Source organism: Rhamphochromis longiceps, linkage group LG3 (genome assembly GCF_057381845.1).
Source record: "Rhamphochromis longiceps isolate RC_006_pf linkage group LG3, R_longiceps_female_GT1.1, whole genome shotgun sequence".
In the NCBI taxonomy this organism is placed as follows: Eukaryota; Metazoa; Chordata; class Actinopteri; order Cichliformes; family Cichlidae; genus Rhamphochromis; species Rhamphochromis longiceps.
In genome coordinates, this window is record NC_140559.1 from 43,610,397 (window position 1) to 43,627,657 (window position 17,261).

At 36.9% G+C, this 17,261-nt stretch overlaps 2 protein-coding genes and 1 long non-coding RNA gene across 4 annotated transcripts; 2 read left to right on the forward strand and 1 right to left on the reverse strand.

Annotated features, from left to right (window-relative positions):
* Window positions 1-501: 501 nt before the first annotated feature.
* Window positions 502-5,211, forward strand: LOC146674930 (uncharacterized). The gene is made up of 7 exons (XM_085399036.1): window positions 502-627; window positions 1,557-1,652; window positions 1,813-1,944; window positions 2,024-2,158; window positions 2,272-2,309; window positions 3,247-3,287; window positions 3,371-5,211. Exons 2-7 carry the CDS (start codon window positions 1,611-1,613, stop codon window positions 4,975-4,977), a joined length of 1,995 nt encoding a protein of 664 aa, XP_085255162.1. The 5' UTR covers window positions 502-627; window positions 1,557-1,610; the 3' UTR covers window positions 4,978-5,211.
* Window positions 5,212-10,266: 5,055 nt separating this feature from the next.
* LOC146674931 (uncharacterized) lies at window positions 10,267-11,963 on the reverse strand. The gene is made up of 2 exons (XR_014909691.1): window positions 11,802-11,963; window positions 10,267-10,564 (listed from the first exon to the last, which is right to left on the reverse strand). It is a non-coding gene; the product is annotated as an uncharacterized LOC146674931 (long non-coding RNA).
* LOC146674932 (uncharacterized) lies at window positions 10,752-15,298 on the forward strand. 2 transcript variants are annotated; one of them, XM_085399077.1, is made up of 7 exons: window positions 10,752-10,802; window positions 10,884-10,956; window positions 11,237-11,365; window positions 12,510-12,625; window positions 12,866-12,957; window positions 13,214-13,387; window positions 14,319-15,298. In XM_085399077.1, exons 4-7 carry the CDS (start codon window positions 12,535-12,537, stop codon window positions 14,772-14,774), a joined length of 813 nt encoding a protein of 270 aa, XP_085255203.1. In that variant the 5' UTR covers window positions 10,752-10,802; window positions 10,884-10,956; window positions 11,237-11,365; window positions 12,510-12,534; the 3' UTR covers window positions 14,775-15,298. The 2 variants fall into 2 exon arrangements, with proteins under 2 accessions (XP_085255203.1, XP_085255209.1); XM_085399083.1 differs by lacking the exon at window positions 11,237-11,365.
* The last annotated feature ends 1,963 nt before the right edge of the window (window positions 15,299-17,261 follow it).

Sequence of the window (17,261 nt, forward strand, 5' to 3'; positions counted from 1 at the left end):
TGACTTCCTTGATCATCATCTGAAAGTCTTATTTGATAACTTACATAAGGATACAACATACACATATAAAATAACAAAGAAGATGGGCATCAACAACGGTACAGAACAACAAAACTTTTTTAACACTGTAAATTCCTGAGCACTGTATAACTTTAAACATATTACTATTATTTATTCAAATGTTTCATCATTATAACAATGGAAAATTGTAGGTTGAAATTACAAAATGACTTAAAAATAATAATAACATGCATTTATCACAGTGAATGAACAGCAGGATGCTGCAGAGTACTTTGAGAGGATTTTAAGAATGACCAGTCCTGATGCATCAGAGGTAAGGTCTTCATTGATATATCTATACACTGGATCAATATATAACTTTTTAATTCAGGGGTCTTTGTCTTACAGTATAAAATGCTTTGTCAACTTTTGTTGTGAACAAATGCTATCTAATTATAACTGAAAGAAAATGAACAGATTTTTGTGCATCTGTATTTTCAGATCTTTCACGGTCAGTTAGCAAACAAGACCACCTGTTCTAAAAGTCATATACAGACTGATGGAGATGCACCATTTTGGCATCTTCCTCTTTCACTGGTGGATTCCTGCAGTGAAGACTACAGTGTGGTAAGGATCTGACAAGCTGCAAACTTCTCTGCATGTTTCTATTCTCAGGATGTAGCAGCTGTGAGAAATTGTTTTGACCTTACATCCTTTTGCCAGTAAAAGATATATAATCTTTTCATATTTCGCTCAGTAAATGATGACTGTTTTATTCTATCCACTGCATTTAGCTTTGCTTAAGTGGATTCTGTGCAGTGCTTTCTCTGATTATGTAGCAGGAAAATGTATAGCAATGATCTCTGAAAAAAATGGAATCCTGAAGATTTTTTATACTAATCATGGCCTCTCTGACTTGCACTAACGTATCTTTGGGTTTCACAATTTATATTAAATTAAAATTAAAGCAATAAGATATAAAGCACACATTCGACACTTTGAATCAATCTTAGATAGTATATATGCTGACTTTGTCATTAAAGAACAAGCAAATAGTCCTGATCTCACCAAAAAATTGCTTGTCAGTCAGTTGTCCAATTAATTTGAAAAAGTGGGATCTGTGTCCAAAAAAAAGCTGTAATTTTGATACAGGTCATACAAAATTATTTTTAAAAATCATTGAATTAAACCTGAAAGTCTGCACTTCAGTCACATACTGACTGATTTACAATCCACTGTGGTGGTGTACGGAGGCAAAACTACAAAAAAAAGCTGGTGTGGCAATTTTATATCAGGTAACTGGTTAAGCTAAAAATTATTTAAATCAGCTCCTACAGTCCAAATGAATGCTAACATGAGAAGTTGTATATATGTTTACTGGTTTGGATTTTTTTCACTTTTCTCTTAAGCAATATATCTTAACCTTTGAGTCTGAATTAATAAAGTTAGTAGGTCATGTTTAAATCTTCCTCCTCGTGGAAACATTCTTCACTTCACTGGTCATCACATGATTGTTTGAGCTGATTTTAAATAACATGGGTGTATTTATTTTTCAGGAAGAAGGAATTGGAGAGTTTTTTAAACCTTCAGATTTCTGTGGAGAAAATCAGATGTACTGTGAGCAGTGTGATGACAAAGTTGATGCTACTATGGTGAGTATAAAGAAGTTTATGATTGTTTTATGATTCATTAAATACAATTACTCAAGCATATTAACATGTATTGGGAACAGACAAACTCCTTGAGGCGACTGTTATTGTGATTTCGTGTTGTATGAATAAAACTGAACTGAATTGAATGTTTTTCATTCAGACAGATGTAATAAAGCATCATCCAGATGTTTTGTGTCTGATGCTGAAGAGGTTTGAGTTCAACTATAATTACATGTCATACATCAAAATCACCTGTTCTGTGAAGGTTCCCTACAGGCTGCAGATACCAGAGGTATTTTTAGTATTTTATCACAATCCTGTTTGTTTTCTTCAGTCATTCTGATGCTTTCTGTTTTTCCTTTGGTAATCAGAGTCAGACATATGAACTGTATGCGTTTGTGGATCATTTTGGGGATCTGAGAGGTGGACATTACAGTGCAACAATCAAGATCCAGGAGGAACATGGAGACAAATGGTATCAATTTGATGATACCATTGTCACAGAGGTAGGACTAAACACTCATTCATTGTTGATACAAAAAATAGTTTACATTACTCATGACTTACAGTGGCCAAACAAATCCATCATGTCAAACTTTATTATTTTTTCCATCATCAGGCTGACTATCAGCCATTCCAGCTGGATACCACTGAGAGGTAAGTTTTTGTGCTTTGTATCCTCACTGTACATTATTTTCCAATTATTTCATAACTTTTCACGTTCGCATCCATGGCCGTTCTAGAAATCTATATATATGTGGGCAGACATAAATGTAGCTAATCTAGCTTTTAGGGTAACTGAGGCACGCAAACCCCCTGACCTCATTAAAAACAAAAGAAGAAAGAATAAAATAAAATATTGCTCGTGAGATTCTAACAACAACAAAAAAACATGAAATTTACCTTAATTGGATGTCCTACATTAAATATGTTTAAACCCAACAATAGTACTACTCACTATTCCCAATATTAACAAAATTAAAAAAGGGTAGGCCAAGTTATATATATATTAAAAAAGACAATACATAGACAATACATAATACATGCATAGTAATAAAAAAATTGTAGATTGTAGATTGGATGCGCTTAAACAGAGCACAGAGGAAAAGAATAAACGAGACATGAAACCAGCTGATATTTCAGCTACTGTAGTAATTCTTATCCATATTCAGTTTGTCTATTATTCTATTTATTATCTATTATTTTCTTTAACAACTTCAAAAAGTTTGACTTAAGGGGGCAGGATGTTTGTTTCAGGGGGCAACGCCCCCTCTTGCCCCAGCGTAGAGTCGCATTTGTATCAAACAAAACATGCATTCAATACACTTTTCTCAAATATACTGTGCTACATGTTAAAGTATTGTTTCAACTCTATCCCTAAAACTCTCCTGTGCAAAAGCGAAAATAATAAAATGAATGAAGAAAATGTAAACAGGTGTATCTTTAAATATTTACGCTATTAGAAAAATATCAACATACACAGACACATATTAATAAGTCAGAAAACACTGCTGCAAAAAATAAATCTGTTTTAAAATATTAGCCAAATAAATCACTGCATGCGACAGTAACATATATCATATTTGTCCATTAGGTTCCAGACTGCATATCTTCTGTTTTACAGGAAAAAGAAAGGTAAGAGCAGATATTTTATTGTGGTTTCTTCAGCTGTTTGGTGCCTGCATGACTTTGTTTTTGCTTTGTGCTTCATGCCTTAGATACTGGTATTCAAGAGTCCACAGATGTGTCCATCAGTGAACCACCCACCATCAGTAGTGAATATGATCAGAGTCAAGATGGGAAAAATAAGAGAAAGAGAGAAGACGCGGAGGAGAAAGACACCGAGGATAATCCAAAGGCTGCTCGCTTACAAGAAGCAGGGGGATCACCTGACACCCCTTGTAATGTGGATCCTCCGGACAAAGAACTAAATAAGGACAATGGAACCACTGGAAGTGATGACCTGGATCAAAAACATACAGAAGTGGATGATGCTAAAAAGAACAGGCCAGAAATTAATCCTGATTTTAAACTTGATGTCAGTGACACATCAGCAGTATGTGATGAACTAAACAGACAGTATGAGATGAGTAAATTAATGGATGGTAAATCAGATAAAGCCGAAGATAAACAGTCAGAGAAAAAAAGCCATGCAGATCCTCCAGCTGTTAGAGAGAACATATATGAACATCAGGAGGATAAACAAACAGTTGAAATTTATTACGACTGTAGTCACACTGAGGAGGCGAAAACAAAAACAGATTTTCAAAACGATGCAAAAGGAAAGATTAGTGCTGATAAACCAACAGCAGTGATGTGCTGTGACACACTTCGAAATAAAGAAACAGTTGATGTTAGAAAAGAAAACATAATAAAAGATGATCAGATTCATGAACATGGATACAGTGATACATTGAACATGCAGGATATCAGTGTTACACATTCAAATAATGATGCTTGTGTAGAGAGAGAAATCAGTGATATGGAGGAGGACAGGACAGAAATAAAAGGAGCTAATAAAGGTGACCACAGTAATTTTGGGGAAAACACAGCAGAGAAGGTAATTGGTGCTGCTAAAACACAAAAAGATGTTGATGTGGAGGAAGAATATGAAGGAAATACTGAACAAATTCAGATAAGAGAGAAATCCCTTCAGAGACCAGCAGGATCAGAAACTATAGAAATACAGAAAGAAAACCAGGATTTTGGTACTAATGAAAAAACAAAAGCAGAGAATTGTCAACCAAAGGTCAGCACTGAGATTAAGGAAATCACAGAAGGAGGACGTGGTTCACAGAAGTCAGGAAACGTTCAAATAACTTCTGTAGAAAAAAAGCAGAACCCTGATGGAGAGCATTCTGGGACAAAGCTGAAGAACACGGGAATAGAAACTGTAGAGAAAACCTCACAGGGCAGCTCTGAGAGACATGTCAAAAATAATGAAGGAAAGACTGAAACTAAAGTGCAGGCAAACAATGCTATCAAGCCTGGAGGAGTTAAACCGAATGAGTCAAGTTTGCCAGAGCAGCAGAAAAGAAGAACCAAAAGAGAAGAACAAAAACATAATGACACAAGTTCTTCAATATACAACAAAAATCATGAAATGGATGATGGAGAAATAGAACCTGCAGGTTCAGAATATGATGAAACAAATGAGACATGTGGGTGCATCCCATTAAGAAAAAAAAAAAAAGAAAAGAAAGAAAGAAAAAACAGTGGCAGCACAGAAAGAAAATTAAAAACAAAACAAAAGAAAACTACTGGGTTATTTGCGCAGGCAAGGAAAAAACTGAAAAGGCCACACCAGAATTTGGAGTCAGATTAAGTTGAAATATTTTTTAAAAGATTATATATTTTACAAGCCTCCACTTGTGATAATTCAGCATAAATGAATCATCTTTATTTGAAGACATTATAAGCAGGCCACAGAGATCAGTAGCATACAAGCCATATGCGGAGCTCTTTAATAAGTGTAACTATCTTGATTTTGATTTAATTGGAGAATGCAGTATGTGTGTTATCAGCAAGAAGAAAGAGGCAAGAAAACAAAAACAAAACAAACAACAACAAAAAAAAACATACCAGTATATTTTTATTATTTTAAGCAGCTTTAGAATCATTTGCTGTGAAAAAGAAAACACGATTTTTGCTATTTTTTTTACTCTATCCCATTTAATTGTGATTTTGCGACATAAACCCTGTTTCACTGTGATGCAGTTTGTTAAATGACCAGACTGATTTCTTAAAAATATTGTTTCCCGGTTTAATATTTCCCAGTATTGTTTTTAATATCAGTTTTTTCATGTGACCGTTCCTCTTTTCTTGGATTTTAGTATAAATGGTATAAATGGTAATCTGTTTTGAGGCAAAAATAATATTTCCACTAGTGGCATATTTTTGTTTAATTTTCACTGAAGGGAACACAAGTATAAATGTTACACTGAAACTAGTGGTTGTAAGTTATTGTTTGCAAAAACCTGATGTCACACTGAAGAAATGACAGACTATTTAAGATTTAGTTAATGGAAAATTCTTATTCTTATTCTTATTCTTATTCTTATTATTGTTATCACTATTATTTTCCCAAATTGCTTTTTACCTAACTGTTTAACAAATATTCAAGTAGCTTATGTTGTTGTTCTTGATTAACTGAACATGATCATATTTTTTATTATTTTCTTTTTCTTTTATTCTTTTATGAATTTTGTTGGTTTTCATTGTTCTTTTTTGTTCTCGGTCTTCATTCACATTTGAGCTTTATTCTTCATACTTCTGGAGTCTATTTAATTTGTGTTTACTAACCTGATTTTGATCACATAACCTGATTAGGAGCAGGTTGTGTTCAAAGTTTCAGTTTCAAATTAACCTCAGAATTTCACTGATTGTCTTATTTACAGCATTTTTAGGTGTAATATAGATTCTCTACTAAGATCACAAATGGACTACACCTATAAAATTGCAGCTCTGTAAATAGTTCATTGTGTTGTCACTGGAATGTGTTCACTTGAGGCAGAAAATATATAAATGTTTTTTCACTTGATTCTAATCTGCTGCTAAGTCTCTTTTGTTCTGCTGGAATTGCAGCTACTAAAACACAGAACACACACTAAACCTCTTTAACTATGACTACAATGCACATTGTAGTTCAGTTTTAGCTATTAATTCTTGGGTTAGTTAGTTTCATTTTGGGCTTCACCCAGTTTCTGTTGACAATAATACACTAGTATCTAGTGTTCTTCTGATTGGGGAGTGTTTATCAGCTGTTCCCTGTAATATGCTTCTCATTTAATGTAAATATGCATATCCAGTGGTGGGCAACTTAAAGCCTTGGAGCTGTTCTAATTGTTAATTGTACACAAACTGTGAATATATTAAAAGGTAATTCAAACCTGTCATAATGCATCAAGTGACTTGCTGCAAGTACCCAGGAGAAACTGAAATAAAAGATAATAAATAAAAAGATAAATAGGCTGCTAAATCTTGGTGCTTTAAATGAGTAAGAGATAGCGTTTTTCCCTTGGTTAAATTTCACTTATAATTTTACCAGTTAAGCCAACTACAGCAGCTATATGCACTTGTTATGATGGTGTTAGGTTATATAACAAAAATTCTCACATATATTTAGTGTTTTGGTATTTCCTTATATTGGTCACATATAGACTGTTTGTGATGCTGATAACAAACTCGGTGTCTTTTGTTTTTGTTCTGTGCAGTGGTCAGGAGACACTCTAGTACCAGAGATGTTGTGCGGTTATGCCGTCACACTGCCTACCTGGTGGTGCCGCAGTCTGCTAGATCAAGTTTCTTTCTTTCTTCATTTTTTCCATCCTTTTTCTCCTTTTTTTCTTCTTTCCAAAATGTGGTCGATATTTACATTTCCTAAGGAGAAAACAAACACAGACTCACAATATGACATAAAAGGAAAGATTAGTGCTGATAAACCAATAGCAGAGATGTGCTGTGACACATTTCAGGATAAAGAATAAGTTTAACGAAGGAAAAGAAAACATCCTACAAGATGATAAGAGTCATAAACATGGAAACACAGAACATAGAAACAAAATGTGAGCAAATGTGAGCACAAAGAGTCACTGAAACCACTAAGATAAAGCTAAGTAGTTACAATAGAGACAAAGAAAATTATTTATGGCACAGATTAAATAACACCTCCTCCTCAGAGATTTTGATCTAACCTGACATGAAAGCATCACACAGTGTCTGCGTGGTACTAAAGGTCCAAAAGTGTGACAAGAAAATGCTCCTCACACCAGCATCCTGAACCATTGATATCAGGCAGGGTGGATCCATGCTTTCGTGTTGTTCCTGATCCTACTGTCTGAATATCACAGCAGAAATTGAGATTCATCAGACCAGGCAATGCTTTTTCAATCTTCTGCTGTCCAGTTTTGATGGGCCTGTGTGACCTGCAGCCTCAGTTTATTGTTCTTCTTTTGCTGCTGTAGCCCATCTGCTTCTCATGGTTCAACATGTTGTGCATACAGAGATGCCAACCTGCATACCTGGTTGTAATGAATGGTTATTTGAGTTGTTTTTGCCTCCTATTCATCTCAGCACTCTGCATGCCAAAATGAATTAAGTTGCTCGCATTTGACTGGTTGAGTGGAAAGCTGAACTACTGTGCAGTTGAACAAGTGTACCTAATGATGTGGCAAGTCTTTTGTACACAGGCGTTTCTCCCCACACCTTCTTTTACTGCTTCAGCCTCAGCTGAGATCATATCATGTCAGAAAATTTGTTGTACCAGGAAACATGTCTTTAAAACTATAACCCTTTAATAACTATAACCCTGTGATTCAGCTGGATAATATCTTACAGGATTATTTTTTTATTTTCAGTAACAAAGTCTTATTTAGAAAATCTTTCAGGTGGTCAAGGAATTTATTTTTTATTGTTTGTTTTCATTGCAGAGATGGGTGCCAGCTACCATCCATCCATCCATCCATCCATTCGCTTCCGCTTATCCTTTCCAGGGTCGCGGGGGGCGCTGGAGCCTATCCCAGCTGTCATAGGGCGAAAGGCGGGGTACACCCTGGACAGGTTGCCAGTCTGTCGCAGGGCCAACACACAGGGACAGACAACCATTCGCTCTCACATTCACTCGCACATTCACACCTAGTGGCAATTTGGATTATCCAATTAACCTATCCCCACAAGTTGCATGTCTTTGGACGGTGGGAGGAAGCCGGAGTACCCGGAGAGAACCCACGCAAACACGGGGAGAACATGCAAACTCCACACAGAAAGACCCCGGCCTGATGGTGGAATTGAACTCAGGACCTTCTTGCTGTGCGGCAACAGTGCTAACCACCGTGCCACCGTGCTGCCCGGGTGCCAGCTACCTCTGAGCTAAAACTGGATAAGCTTTTAAGAAGATAGATAGTAGATTTTGTCCCAAAAAGTTGATTCTGTTCATCTGGATGTAACGTTTTGTCACTTATCCAAGTGGCTTCTTCAGTCTCTAAGACCGAAGAAGTCACTTGGATGAGTGACCAAACTTTTCTCCCACTGAAAACGCTGCATCCAGATGAACAGAATCAACTTTTGGGGATTTACTTACCTGGATGATTGAGCATGCATCTACATTTTTATATGCTTTCAGCTTCTTTGCAGCAATAAAAGGTCATGTGACCACAGAATAACAATATTTTTTAACTATTTCTGCTAACAGTCCAGCTTTATTTGTCAAATAATGGGTTTATTGTACTGCGGTTGAAATAAACCTTTGTCCTTTGTGGTAATGTTGTCTTTGTGAAGCTCCTTATTCACCACTCACAGCTTGGATATTATTTCAAAGCACTTTTTTATTAAGACAAACATGATGTGAAGCAACAGGTTGCCATGGACACATATCAAACACCACAGATGGGTGATTTTTCTCTTTTTTCTTTTTTTTAGAGAACAAAATGTCTTGCTCACATAACCCTGATAAACTCTCAAAGTACTCAACAGTATCACACATATCTTCCACTGGATGGTTAAATAGACTTATGCACCCCTCTGTAACTTTAAAGAAAACTGATAAAAGTTTTCCGGCAAAAAGTTCACAAGCCTCATCTTTTCTCCTTCAACATACTTCTTTGTTTTGTGGCCAAATAATTCAATCTTTGTCTATTTTGACCATAAAAACCTTTTTCCAGACGAGATTTGGCTTGAAATGTGAGCAAATTTCAGTCAATCTTGAAGGTGCTGATTATGGAGCAGTGCCTTCGTTCTTGGTCAGCAGAGATGTATAGCTGTCTTCACTATGAACAGTAAAACTGGTGTTCCAGCAGTTATACATCAATGGCATGCTTGAGGCTTAATGGTTCCTGGGTTTTTCTTGAAAATCATACCCAGCTTCCTCTCATTTGAGGATGACAATTTGAGTCTTCCACGGGCTCTTGACAAAGAAAGTATGTATGTTCATGTTGTTTGAACTAAAGCTCTTGGAATCTGCTCACTTCAAGACACTTTTCCAATATGTGTACATCTGCAGTCCTGTAGTCCTAAGGGATAATTTCAGTTCTTCATTTTGAGTTTGATCACTACCTCTTTGTTAACTTTGTGGGATCTATGATAGTCTGTGCTCAGACTCAGTCTCAAGAGTCAGAGAACCTGCAGCTGGATCTTCAGCAAATACAATATTTATGAAAAGACACCAGTGACATGCTCTTGATTTACTGTTGAATATGCTTTGTGAATGTGTTGTAACAACTGAAAAAATTATTGGAGATGAAGCATTAAGAGAGAACATGGCTATTAAACTTAACTGAAACTAAACTTAGAACTAGCACCAACTATGTAAACCATTTTAGAGAACTGAAATTAAAAAATCGATTTAAGATCATATTTATACAATATTTTGTACCTATAGCTAAAGTAGGAAAAGTGAAAATCAAAAAGTGTCCTTTGTCATTGCCAATTTCTTGAAATTACTCAAAGCAAGTATACAGAAGCGTTAAGTATTTTATGGCCGTTTACAAGACTGTGGGACTATTATGGTAACTGAAAAAACGTTTAAATAAAGATTAAATATTAATTAAAAATAATCAAAAATACAAAGAACATAACTGGAAAAAATGTTTTATTTCATAGAACAACACAGACTGGTGGTGCATTTGGAATAAAGGATGATCAATTAAACAATCATTGTCATTCAACAGTAAAACAGCATAATAAGTGAACCATTTACAATACATGTAAACAGTGTCAAGAGGTTTTATGAAGCATCACAGAAAGTAGCAGCAGTAGTGGTAGGACAGGTGGAGATGGTCTTAGTCAAGCTTTCAGTCCTCCAGGAACCTTCATCACCATGTGGAGGACGGACATGTGCTGGATTCCATATTCAGACAGAAGGGTGTCGTCTCCATCCAACATTTTATCTGTGAATATCAGGCGCAGAGCCTCCTCTCCTGCACGCACGCACGCACACACACACACACACACACACACACACACACACACACACACACACACACACACACACTAGATTTATCATATTGATTGATGTATATAAGTGTAACAAGTGTCACCTGGCAGTTTGTTGCTCTCTGCCAGGTGATTGGCTGAAGTGTGGGGTGAAAGTCAGCGCTCTTCTGTGGAGAAACCCAGAGGCAATTAATTCACTCAGGTGCAGCGGGTATACTGTCGGTAAGAGACTTTTTGCCATTTTTGTTTGGATCGTTTGCTATTGCATGTGCCTATTTTTAATGTGTCATTGGACTTTTTTAGTGTGACCACGAATTTTAATAGAAGAATTGATCAAGCCCTAGATCGACAGCGCGCAGGGAAACTGATCAATATTGTAGGTATATTGAGTGTTTGTTTTAGCTTCATGATTTTGAATGGTTTCATAAAATTGATATTTTATTGGGTAATATTTTAATTGATAACGTTGTTTGTTTTTCAGCTGTGCTGTCTCTGCTGTCCTTTTTTCGTTCTTTTGATTGATTTGTAATTTTGTTTTGGTTAGTCCGTCCAGCCGTAAAGGCGGTTATTGATTGAGAGTAAGTTGTGTAAGGGCGGACTAACCTCCCTTTTTGTTTTTTGTTTAATTGTTTGTGCCACTTCCCTTTTTCTCCCAGATCGCAGGCCATGCATAGCACTGATTCCCAGCTGCGCTGAGACCTGAATTGTTTGCAGTGTGTGCCACGATTGCAGTGTCGCTAAGCGGGGTGTGACGGGTTGCAGTGTTGTTTCGCACAGTTTGTGTGGTAAGTCTCATGTGCAGCTGGGATATCAGCACGATGTGTTGTAAGTCCTGTCTGGAAATGACTGGGAATTTGTATGTTTAACTCGTGTAATAAATAAATGATCAATTTATTTCTTTGCCCCGTTTACTCATCCCTTGTCCTCGGTTACATAAGATTTAAGAAAAGAACAACAGGGTGCTTGTGAAGCTGCAGGTGATGCCTTCAGGGCAAGCCCGGAAATTAAATTATCAGACAAGAACTACGATTCATTCAAAGAACCCTGTACTTCTGATTGCTGTAAATCTTACCAGGGTTACACTTACTTTCACTTCAAGCTGCTGAGTTTTTACTTTAGGATTAGAACTTTATATAAATAATCTCATTACAGTAAATATACCTTTGAATTAACCAGCAACATAAAAGCATACATACACTGTTTTATTATCTGCTGTCTTACCTGCGGTCTCTGGAAGCTTCTGCGCCAATTTTTCCTTGAGCTGTTTCACAGTCATGCTCTTAAACTGCTCCTCAGTGTTGCACAGGTCCAACATCATCTTCTGACCCCTTAGTCCATGAACGACCACCTGGTAGATTTTTCCCATTTTCCGCTTAAGTCCGATTTGTTGCGCTCCCAAAGTCTGTCACTGATATGTCAGTGCGAACAAGGCTCCAAGGTTTGACGTCAGAGAGCAGATAAATTCTTTCACTTTCGCTCAGAATTCTTCAGATTCTAATTATTTTTATTTATTGTTATTTTGAAGGTAGTATCCTCTCCGTCTGCGTAAAACTGTTTAAAATGTTTATTAGGGGGTGATTTTCACCTTTGTTTGTCGTATGACCAGGGAGCGTTGTTTATCAAGTGTTGGAATTAATCGTTTTTTTGTTTGTTTGTTTTTTAAACCAACGCACTAACGCACAACTCACAATTAATATTCTACGGTAGGCTTCTTAAAGCTGTAAGGATTAACTGTACACGTAGTGCGAATATATCAGAGGGGAATGCAAGCCTGTTATCGTGCACCATGTGACTTGTTGTAAGTACCGTAGAGAAACTGAAAGTTAAACGGGCTGCTGAATCTTGGTGCTTTAAAAGAGGAAGGCAGAGCAAGATCCTCGGTGCTAATTTCATTTGTAGCGTTTAAACCAAGATCAAGTTTGTGGACAGAGCAAACCTCCTCGTCTGAACCAGAATGACGACACAAGATCAGGATGACAAGAGCTACGACCCAAACGATACGACGCTGACATTTGTCAACAGGAGGGATGAGCTGGATCCATTATGTAAGAACTAAAATACGTTTAAAATAAACGGTTTGTACTTTTACCTGTTGTCTGTATACTTGTTATTTTACCAGTTAACCCAACTAAAGCAGTTATATACACGTGTTATGCCGGTGTTAGCTTATGTAAGGAAAATGCTCACATATATTCAGTACTTTGGCAACTCTTCCTATTGGTCAAATACAGACTGTATGTGACGTTGATATAAAACTCGTTGTGCTTTCTCTTTGTTTTGTGCAGCCGGTGATGACAGTCTCGTAGCAGAGATGTCCTGCGGTCATGCCGTCACAGCGGAATCTCTGACCGGATGGTGCCGCAGTCTGCTGGATCAGGTTTCTTTCTTCATTTTTGTTCTTTTTCTTTCCAAATTTTGGTCAATGTTTACAGTAAAATAGAAAACACGTCAAATGGAAATCACACTCTTAATTTTAAAAACTGTCATCCTGATCTGGTTTGATAGGACTTTGTATGATGAAGCTCTTTGTTGCCAAACAATACTTTGTTTTGTTTCATTTTAAACTTTTTTAAAAAAGGTTTCTCACTCTGTCTTCCCCATTACGGGTGATTAAACCTTTTGTGTCCCTGCAGGGACAATACAAATTTAAGTGTCCTGCTTTAAATGAGGACACCTACGAGACGTGTGGTGAAGTGTGGTCATATCCAGAGGTGCGCAGGCTGGCAGCACTGACAGTTAAAGAGATGGCCTACTTTGAAGAGAAGATTGCCCAGCTGGCAGCCAGAGACTACTGTGAACTGAAAATAGTAAGTCTTCTATAGAGAGTGTTTCTAATCCACTCAGCAATCATGAACAAACAGGCATAAGACAGAAAGACACAGGGCAAGACGACTCAACTTCCCTGCTTGAAAATTTATGTTTAAACTCCCAGAAGTGACATGCACAAGAAGTCGAAGATCCCACAAAGTAGATATAGATGGAAATAAGAAAATGCAAATATAGGTGAATGAGCACGAATTTAGTTTGTAAGGGGAAGCTGGAGTACCTAAAAGGAAACAAGCAAACTCTACACAGAGAGATCCCACCTTTCCAAATTCAAATTCAATTTTTATTCGTCACACGCTCAATTATACACAGTATGACATGTAGTGAAATGCTGTGTAATGTCCGACCATTAAACTACAATAAAGAAATGTACAAAATTTACAGATTTTACATTTAGAAATTTACAGTAAAAAATATGTAAATAACAATTTAAGAAAGAAATTATAAGAAGAAATAAACAGAGTGTGTGTAGTGATGTGATGTAGCAGAGTCCAGTTCCACACCTGGTTCAGGGCCCGAGTTGCGGGGGGAAGAATTCATTGTCTCTGTTTTGGCCTTAAGGGAGCGGAAGCGCTTCCCAGACCTCAACAGTGAGAAGAGTCCATTGTTGGGATGGGAGAGGTCCATCATAATCTTCCTGGCTTTGGTCTTGCACCGCTTGGTGTAGATGCACAAAAGGTCAGGAAGCTCTGATTGAATGATGCGTTTGGCCGAGATCACCACTGTTTGGAGATCTTGTCAGGGTGTGGCCTTCTAGCCTTTAAACTCAACTCTCCATGCAAAGTTTGTGGGGCTGGGTTTATGCAGGCTTTTCCAGCCCAAGGGACTACAGTTTATCCTAGATACAGAGGAAAGCACAAAATGTTTTACTTTTCAAATTTAAAACTATTCTTTTTATTTTTCTCACAACAGTGTCCTGGTTGCAAAACCTATGTGGAGAGAGAGGACCTGACTAACCTGAGTGTGAGGTGCACAATCTGTACAGCAGACAACAACAAAGCGTATGAGTTCTGCTGCCAGTGTTTGAGGCCGTGGAAAGGTAGAGCTCCACGATCAGACCGCTGTGATAATGATGGCTGCGTAAACCACGAACTCGAAGTTCTCAAGAACTGCAAGACTACCGCTCTCCCTCAGGTTCGGGGGGTCGATGCCTGTCCCTCCATCCGGGCCTGTCCCACCTGTGGTGAGATAGTGGAGCACGACAAAACAGGCTGCAAGAACATCATCTGTCCTCGCTGTCAGAAAGAGTTCTGCTTTGTGTGTCTGAAACTCACTCCTGTGTGCTTGAGGACAAGTTCTTACTTCATCCCCTGCAGTGATGGTGTAGCTCCCAGACAAACTTCAATACCCGTGTGGCGCAGAAAGTAGCAGACAACACAGACTTTATGTACTCTTCTCTCATACCAGACTTTCCTTTAGAATTGAATTGTCATTCTGGTAAAACCTAAACAGAAAGCTGGAGCAGAACCTTGTTTGCTTAGTTTAGCTCAGCATATTACCTAGCGTTGCCCAATGAATCATAAAATAACATACTCTGCCTATGTGCTTCTGGGAAAGGTTTCTTGACTCTACTTCTGATTGTTTACACTGCTGTTTTGGTAATTGGTGAACTTGACCTGGTGTATTTTCTTCCCCTTTCTTCAGCTTGGACTAGTCTAAAAATGTGATAAGGACTTAAACAAAACTATAATATCCACCCTTTTTACATAATTTGGGAAATCTTTGATCTTCTAACACACCCGACGCATGCTGTTCAGATAAAATGTGAAGCACTGTAATCTGAAAATACAAGAAGGATATAAGTAGGTATCTTTTACATCACTCACCTTTAACAGGAAGCGTTTCTAACTTCTTTATGAATGTTTCCACAAAGTCTTGAATTATGCTGATGTCCCATTAATTATTTTTATGCCTTTACTTCAGACTGGCAACCTGCCCACTGTGTGACAGCTGCAGCAGGAGCGATTATTTCCAAATGGTTTTTAAAGTTTTATTTAGAGATTTTCGAACTCTTAAAGTGAACTAGATTTGTTTTCATGCATTGTTTTAACCGAAAGCTATTATTGTTAAAAGCAACATTGCTCACTGTGTTGCTTTAGCTGTGCTTGTGTTTATAAGTACCTGAGCAGAAATAAGTCAAATGTCAGCTGCTGATGAAGTCCATGTTTCAAACAGTTCATATAAAGGGCACACAAAAGCCAGAGAATGTACAATAAAGTCACAATTGTGATTTTTTTTTTTTTTTTTTTTTTTAATGGTCTCATATTTTACCCTCTGCTTTCATTATTATTATTATTATTATTATTAATGTAAACAATTTGAAGGCAGACCATTTAGCTATTCAACAAAAACAATTTGGTTTCATGTCTTTGTTTAATTTGCAAAGTAAAGAAGCTGAAAGAATATCTTCTACGTGGTGACTCCATTATTTTGGCCAGTGGTTGAACAACATGAACCAGACTTACCAATAAAATGCTGCTCACGCATGAATCTGAGTAAATGACTTGTGGTGCCCTGAATATTTTAATATAAGTTTAGATTTTTTAAATAAAAGTTATCTTCTTTGAAGAGAACACTGCCCAACTGTTTAGTTTACATATTGTAAATTGCTAAATTGTTTAATAATTTAACAATTCATTAACTTGATAACTTAAAAAGTTTATTAATATTAAGTTTAACAATAAAATTAATTTCTGAGTTTTCACTGAATGAGTTTTACTGTGACTGTAATCCCCCCTATTTCTTTCTGAATTTTGTTGCAAAGGCAATGTTGTGTCACTGATGCAAAGCCCATTTTATCTTACCTGATGTCATCGTAGAGCGATATTCTTTATCACCAGAAGATGGCAGTATTAGTTGGGGCAGATGTAAAGTAATGGAGGCCTGTTGTTGTAACAGCAAGGGAAACTCTTTGTAAGTTATTATACAGTTACTAAGAGCTCCTAAACAGATACAACACCCCACTAAACCTAAAATAGATCTTCAATGTTTCTGATGGCATCCTTCACCACCCTTGTCTATGTCTCCTCCTGAAGAATCTTCATTAGGTTCCATTTCTCCTCCCATGGAAATATGAATGCCAAAATTAGGTAACACTTTGAAGAGGTGCTGATCTGTGTTCATCTATCAATTTCATTATTGATGGATTTGATTCTTTGCTACAAAAAACTTCTGTCAATTAGGTTTTATTTAAATTAATTCAAAGTTTTTACCTTCATAATAAACAAACAAACAGACTTCAAACTTTAAAAATTTGTGAATAAATCAGATATATTTTGCTCTTTTTGAGAGATCTTCCCAGAGATTTACTCCCATTTATTTTGGTGTTGTACCTTCAAACAGGAGGAAAGGAATGCCGATAAAGGCTAAGTCATACAGTATGAAGTAATTTTACTTAATTTATTTTTTAATTAAACAGTTTTGGGGGATTAAATCAACTCAGTTGAAAAGGCAGGTGTCAGCTTATCTCTTCATTTGCAAATTTGTGCAGCACAGTGCAGAGTTTAGCAGCACAATGTGTTAGAGGTCAGACCTGCTACATTGTTACTGCAACCTGGATCCACACCACTTTAGACTCCTCCATCATGGTCTCTGGGGTTGTGGATGAACATCAGTTTGGTCACCAGAGGTTGCTGTTTTAGATATGATGCTACATATTAATGTTCATGTAAGTGATGCCTTAACAGCATTATTTTTTCAGTCTTCATATTTTACCCTCTGCTTTCATTATTATTTAATTAATTTTTTTTCAAAGTATATTTAATAAAGTCAGACCAGCTATTTAACAAGTACAATTTGGCTACATGCCTTTGTTTATCTCACTCTAACAGGTGAGACTAGAGCTCAGTGCTCAGC

Coding starts and splice junctions, on each gene's coding strand:
- LOC146674930 (XM_085399036.1), top strand. CDS start 1,611: ATGTACTGTGAGCAGTGTGATGACAAAGTTGATGCTACTATG. Junction 1,653..1,812: donor ACAAAGTTGATGCTACTATG/GTGAGTATAAAG, acceptor TTTTTCATTCAG/ACAGATGTAATAAAGCATCA. Junction 2,159..2,271: donor ATGATACCATTGTCACAGAG/GTAGGACTAAAC, acceptor TTCCATCATCAG/GCTGACTATCAGCCATTCCA.
- LOC146674932 (XM_085399077.1), top strand. CDS start 12,535: ATGACGACACAAGATCAGGATGACAAGAGCTACGACCCAAACGATACG. Junction 12,958..13,213: donor GCCGCAGTCTGCTGGATCAG/GTTTCTTTCTTC, acceptor GTGTCCCTGCAG/GGACAATACAAATTTAAGTG. Junction 13,388..14,318: donor ACTACTGTGAACTGAAAATA/GTAAGTCTTCTA, acceptor TTCTCACAACAG/TGTCCTGGTTGCAAAACCTA.